This window comes from Pterocles gutturalis, unplaced genomic scaffold, assembly GCF_000699245.1.
Source record: "Pterocles gutturalis isolate BGI_N339 unplaced genomic scaffold, ASM69924v1 scaffold43394, whole genome shotgun sequence".
Taxonomy (NCBI): Eukaryota; Metazoa; Chordata; class Aves; order Pterocliformes; family Pteroclidae; genus Pterocles; species Pterocles gutturalis.
Genome location: NW_010137286.1, coordinates 24,533 through 31,169, shown reverse-complemented (window position 1 = coordinate 31,169; position 6,637 = coordinate 24,533). Strand labels below are relative to the sequence as shown.

General features: G+C 42.4%; 1 protein-coding gene across 1 annotated transcript in view; it reads right to left on the bottom strand.

Annotated features, from left to right (window-relative positions):
- Positions 1 to 240: 240 nt before the first annotated feature.
- The window catches only part of AFF4 (AF4/FMR2 family, member 4), a 27,725-nt gene continuing 21,328 nt past the window's right edge, over positions 241 to 6,637 (bottom strand). The window contains exons 14-20 of the mRNA XM_010082563.1: positions 5,087 to 5,150; positions 4,803 to 4,939; positions 4,323 to 4,394; positions 3,473 to 3,566; positions 2,300 to 2,343; positions 1,213 to 1,433; positions 241 to 653 (exon numbers count right to left, since the gene is read on the bottom strand). Of these exons, the coding sequence (XP_010080865.1) occupies positions 535 to 653; positions 1,213 to 1,433; positions 2,300 to 2,343; positions 3,473 to 3,566; positions 4,323 to 4,394; positions 4,803 to 4,939; positions 5,087 to 5,150 (751 nt within the window). The 3' untranslated portion in view covers positions 241 to 534. The remainder of the gene's footprint in view (positions 654 to 1,212; positions 1,434 to 2,299; positions 2,344 to 3,472; positions 3,567 to 4,322; positions 4,395 to 4,802; positions 4,940 to 5,086; positions 5,151 to 6,637) is intronic.

The following is a 6,637-nucleotide window of genomic DNA, read 5'->3' as shown; positions in this document are numbered from 1 at the left end:
TACACGTTAGAACCTACCGACTCTAGCTCCTCGTACTGGCTCTACCACCACAAGACATTACAGAGTAACAAAGCTCATCAAGGACTTAAATAAAGTGTCTATGTTTAATTTCTGCTAAGTACTCAAAAGGGTAAATTTAGGGAAGAAATAGCTAACAACTGCACCAAACTGGGCTTTTAAAAATTAAAATTAAAATAAATAGGATTTAAACTGACTGTTTCTGTATTGTGACTGGAATTCCAATGATCTATCCAGGACAGATCAGCAAAACTACAGCTTTCTATGTAGCAAATTTTAAAATATTTAAATAACTTAAAACAGGAATACTGAGGCAGTCCATTAACCAGATGATTTGGGGTTAAAACACAAAACACAAACGAGGATGGGAGACATATGAAAGCATTCCTTGCTCTTAGTGTCAACTAAGCAATGTGTTATGGCAGTCTTCCTTATCGACATGACACAGTGTTGTGGAGATAAATCAGAGGCAGCGAGAAAAACGCGTTCCGGTTGCCATTCCTTCAGTTCCAGAGATCACTTGGCGTCCAGGCGCAACCAATGCAACCCCTGGCGGGTGTAACGCACTAGGTCTGTCATGATGCTCGAATTAAAAACCAGAGGGCCCATAACTTTATCCAGTTCAGCAAAGAACTCTAAAAGAACAGAAACACAAGTTAAACCAGGCAGATCTTTATATGGGAAGTGTTACAGCCAACCCCCCATCTTTGCAGCATGAACCTTTTAGATTGGGGTAGAGGAACAGAAAGAATAAAAATAAAAGAAAAAGGTCCTTTCTAATGGATTTCTTTACTCTTTTACACAAGACTGGTTGATAAGAAAATTCACAGTATGGTTAAACTGTTGGAAAACTTCCTTCCCCCTCGAATGTGCATTTCACGGAAGAATTTCAGAAATGGCAATGTACCGAGTTCCTCTTCCGACACCTCAACGTTCACAGGAAATGCAACAAAGATTTCTGTTTGGTTGTTAATCACACAGCTGGTAGGAAACACAACATCTCCAACACCACCTTGACAGCCAAGACAACCAGCTGCGGCTATCACTGGAATCGAAGGGGTAACTCTCCGTCTCACTTTTGCAGAGGAGCTGGTCACGCGTCCTGTGCACCATTAACTCCACACCTCGAAGCCCAGGAGCGTTTCGGCACGCCCCGGCACATCTGGTGGCACAACCCACCCGTGCAGCCCTTACCTTTCTGTTCTTTAGACAGCTGTTCGGCTTGGTCCCAAATTTCAGTGGCATAGAGGAAGTTGGACGTCACCTGGACGTAGCTGGCTGCCATCTGATGGATCCGCTGGGGGATTGTCACCGAAGACCCGCTCCCTGAAGGGTTGGCTGCCCCGGAAGAGTAATTTCCTGAATTCCCTGGAGACAGCTTTGGAGAGACTGGAGACGGCATACCCACAGGCTTGCTGCTTAGCCAAAGAAAAATATTCAATTGTAGAATGCAGATGGATGTGCTAATATATGTACAACATCTGTCACATCATGCCGTAAAGTTCATGCTCCCAAGGGCTCTCTTCCCTCAGCTCGGGGTGCGGGATGCTAAAGCTCCCACTTCACCCACGAAGAAGCCAGGACTGGCCCTACAGCAAATGAAACGCACGAGCTGGTAACCACTGCTGGGGATCCTCCAGCTCTTCTGTTGTAGCTTCGCAGCCAAAACCTCATCACCAAACCTCATCATCTCCCAACTCAACAAAATCTTCAGTTCATTGTTAAATACATTTGGACCTTAATGACTGATAATGAAACTACTACAACTCCATGGTAACTATAATTCCAGAATATTACACGTCCAGATAGCACGATGCCAATCCGAAATGCCCTCCTAGAACTCCCAGAGCACCTCTCAAAGGTCCACTGTCGGGTTTTAAAGAACAGAAGGAAACTTCCAGAGTGTGGAACAGAGAACCCTGAGGGTACCTGCAGCCGCCGGGGCTTGCAGCATGAATACAGCGGTTATCGAGGGAAAAAGCATTAACCACACCTGAACTCACTGAGATAGGTGACTTGTGTGTTGTGTGGTGACACGCTGACCCCTGCTTTGCAACAAGGAGCTGCCTGGCACACGCTCTGCAGAGCACGAGCACAAGCAGCAGCCTTCCACACCTTTCATCAGAATAACGACACAAACAGCTGGACCAAAATCTGCACCCTTAGGACAGTCACCCCAACGCTTCAGAGAGGGAAAAGCTGCTCTCCGAGCACCTCACGCACACAGGGTATGTAGAAAATCAATTCCAAGCTGAGCCATACAGGTGACAGCTTTTCTTACCTTCCCATGCCAGGCGACGGTGCTTGAGAATTGTTATAGGAATTCTGTTTGGGAAAAAAGACATTTGTCACCTGATTTATGTTTATACTTTAACTAGTATTGGTTATTTAATTGCTATTTTTCAACAAACAATTTTTTGTAGTTTTTCTTTTAAGCATTTATCAAAATTCTGAATAATATCAAAGTAAATTCAAATTTGGGAAAATATCCTTTTTTTACTGATGACTAAGACAGAAATTAAGGGATTATTTTAGCAACACAAAGAAGGCCACTAAACAGACACAGGACTGTAGTCGTCCTCCGTTCCAACTGTTAGATCCCATTGCCTCTTATGAGAACATTTGGGGCTTTTCAGCCCATTAACAGAAATAAATCTATTATTACTGGCACTGAACAATCAAAGATGTCTCAAAAAATCTGTGAAGTCAGGCATGAGACAAGGCTGTTTCCTCTCAGGACTGACAGAGAAACCCAGTGACATTACCTACCTGTCCCCAAGCGTTCCTTTGGAAATCCCAGTCCAGATTAAAGACTGAGGAACAGAAGTATCGTAACCGTTTTTCTCATCTGTAACATCTTGATTTAAATAAATTCATTGAAAGGACATCTCTTGGTCTCCTCTCCCTGACAGCACTTTTAAATCAGTTGCCCAGGAATTTAGATAAATTCATGAGGGAAAGGGATAATAATTATAATAAACCATCCCACTGCAAACAATAAAAATCCAGAAAGACCCATTTGATTTTGAATCAGAGCTGGCCCTGGTGCCAGCTTTAGTGGAGGCTCTAACTGCAGCCCATGTAATACACCCCTAGGTCCTGGATTCCCTTCAGCTTAAACGAGAAAGTGAGGTTTCAGCTTGTTATATCTGCAGCAAGAAAAATGTTTTTAAATCCTCCTTGAAGTCTACTAAATTTATTAAAGAAAACAAAAGCTAGATGAAATTATTAACTGAGAGCTCTCATGCCAGGACCGGGAGGGTTACGACAGCCGCGCTGTCTCTTCCCAGCTTTAAACTGCTCAACTCTAACGTACTTTCAAGGTCCAGTTCTAAAGAGGGTATCCTCCAAGTTCACATGGAGCAGTCTGGAAATTGGATTCAGGGATTTTAAGTGATGTAGAGCTTTAATTTGATTAGGTTTTAATATTCCAAGAAAATACAAATGCAATTACCTTCAGATGTTCGGTCAATGTTTTAGAATATTTCAATGCACTTTCCTTTTTCAGTTTGAAAAGCCTTAGGTATAGTAGAGATTGGCACCGAAGGCTGACCAAAGACAGAAAAATGAAATATTTACAGTTAGAGTCAAGTTTCTCACAACTCAGTGAACTTCAGAAATCTGCTAGCTGTGTTTTTAGAGTTTTCTCTGCCAACTCTGACCAGCCAGCTCTCAAGGTGTAATGCAACCAACAAAAAAATCCACAACCACCTTTAAATTCTCTAGGAAATAAGATCATCTCTCTGTGCCTTAAGCTGAAACTATAATTTTCAGTGATTTTGCTGACAGAATCAGCTTCCAGTTGTGAGCTTAGGAGACAACACTAAGTTACCTCCTAGACAGGGGTTTCCTTTATTTTTTGCTCACGTCAGGACACTCGGCGTCTCCTGCATTCTCCCGTGGCCTCCCTCCTCCCTTCCACCGGACACCAGCTGGTCCCGCTCCTCTACACCTGCTGCAGCCATCGCACCCATCTAGGAGGCTGGTGACAAGTCTTTACAGCCCGTCCAGATTTGGTCTTATCACTGGATGAGTACACAGGAAGGATCCCCATCCTTTACTGTTATTCCTTACAAATCTGGTAATTTCCTTAATATTTCAAAGACTTGGCTCTTGCTGTCAGTATCCCCTCTGCCACAATTCACTGTAACCACATTTACAGCATTAACCTCTATGTACGGGCAAGTGGAAAACTCATGTATTGGGTTCAGAAACACCTGAGAACTGAGTGCAATACAGGATTTCATGCAGATTATACGCTACACTGATTAATTTCTAATGTTTTAAGTTGAGAACACACATACCAGAGCACTGCTAGCCTTTTATCCGCAGCCGTAGCATCCGGTGCCAAGTAATTCTTCAGTTTCATAGTGTATCTACAAACAAAGCCATCGAGTAAACACCAAAATAAAGATTACAGTACCATTCATCAATCATTAAACGCTGACATTCTTATGAACTTCTGGTTCCAGCTGTCTGCACCATTTCAGGAACCTCTCTCAGACCATGAACAAAATGCTGACTAGGCAGTAATCGGAATAATTTCCCTTCTCATGTGTTACGTGTTGCAGAGAGACTTCAAGAGCCTCAGCAGAAAGGATCTCAACCTTCAGAAGAACACTTTAAGCCTCAGCAACTGGAACAAACCGGTAACTGATCCAGCTTTATTGGAGAACGACAAGAGACTTCAAAAGTTGGTGGCAAAACTTTAGTAAATCTAAATGCTCTGACTTGCAGACCTCTTCCCACCCACTGGACTTCTGTAGATGCTTTGTGACACTTACTTGATTAATTCCACAGTTTCTGAATACATAGGGAACGGGGACTTGGATTCCTGAGCATTTTTCTCCAATGCATTCCCACACTCGATGAACGACACCACAGCATCCAGGTAGTACACAGCCTTCTCGAACCTGTCCGACTGAGATGGGAAAACGCTTTTTAAGGACAAAAACCAGAGAGGAGGTACAAGAAAGCTCCACTACAGAAAGGCAGAAAAACAGCAAAAGCAGGGAAGAAAGCCCAGAATAACCTGCCCGCACCAGGTAAGTATTAGAGACGTACTTACCAACGCGTCTGCGTTATGTTTTAACTTCTTTGCTTCTTGTAAATAGTGATCAGCCGAGTAAGTCCTGCAACAGAGGACACACATTTAGGGGCTCAGCCCCACCCACGCTGCATTTCCTTTAATGACTGAAGTTTCCTCATGTTGCCAAATTTCCTACATTTGCTAGCTCAAGTTACAGAAGCTACACTGTGATAAAACTGTTTCAAAAGTCGTTACAATAGTTAACTAGTCCGGTCAGTTACAGTGTGATAAAATTGTTAAAAACACTTTAAAGTTATCTCTCTAGTTTCAGGCAATTCAAAAGAGTATTTCAAGCGGGGTGATAAGGACACGGGACTTGGTGAAACTCAGTGCAGTTGACAGTCAAGCAAACCAAACACCTGACTGAGGGGCAGGGGAAGGAAAAAACTGCAAAATATGAGAACAAATTAATCCAGCACCTCCAGGATCAGCATTACTGAGGGTGTGAAATAATTAAAAATTATAATAATAATACAACATCATCAAGATGCATCCAGGTGCTAATTGCTTTTGCTTAGCCACCCAGGACAATCAAAGCTAAATGACTTTCACAACTAGATTAGCGGAAGGTAATCATAAAAATGTAATTATACATTCCAATATATTAACGTATCACCTATGAGTTGATTAAAGCTTGAAATAAATCCTCCCATACATCCTACCTTACTTGTCTAAGCATTGAAGATATCTGAGATCACCACTGTTAACAGTTCACTTACAGGAAATTGAAGTCATTACAAAGCAACAGTTAATATTAAAGAGCTTATACACCCAGAAAATAGGTGCCATCAGCTGTAGACCCAAGAAATCCTGAGATGCCTGAATTATAACCCCCAGGTTAACACATGTCCCCGTTCCAAAGCACAGTTACTGTTCCTTGCAGGGTGCTCTCATTGCATCTGCCTACAGTTCAACACACATTCAGATTTCATTTTTTTTAAAAGTTTGATCTTATCTCAATTCCTTGGCCCTATTTTGTCTTGGAATAATTACAAAATCCTCATAAACTATTTTGTCCTAAATGATTGCTAGGGTACTGTCATCAACAAATTCACTTTTTCCTTTTTTTTTTTTTGAGGAATTAAGCATCAGGAGAAAAAACCAACCAGCCAGCTTGCCACTTCCAAAGACCTCTTAACCAGGAAGTTCCTTTTATACCTGGTATGAACATAATTTTATCTGCAAAGTGCATGTGAAGAACAGCAAAGAGAAATGCTTTAAGAGCAAGCACCGGACCATTTGAATTGGTACAGGTGACACCTAAAGTCTGCACAAGATGGTAAAATATTTGTTTTATTTTCTTTTAGATATATTTTCTTTCACCCTACAGGATTAAATCCCAATCCCGCTCTTGTGGATCTGGAATTTCTAAAGGGAAGGCTCCTCTCTACTATCAGAGACCACAACTCCCGGCTCTGGAGGACGCGGGCTCTGCCCAGAGCAGGCAGACAGGCACCAGCAGTGTCCTGGTGAGGTGCACAGGACCCACCAGCACTTAAAACCAGAACAACCCTGAGCTGTTTCAGTCTG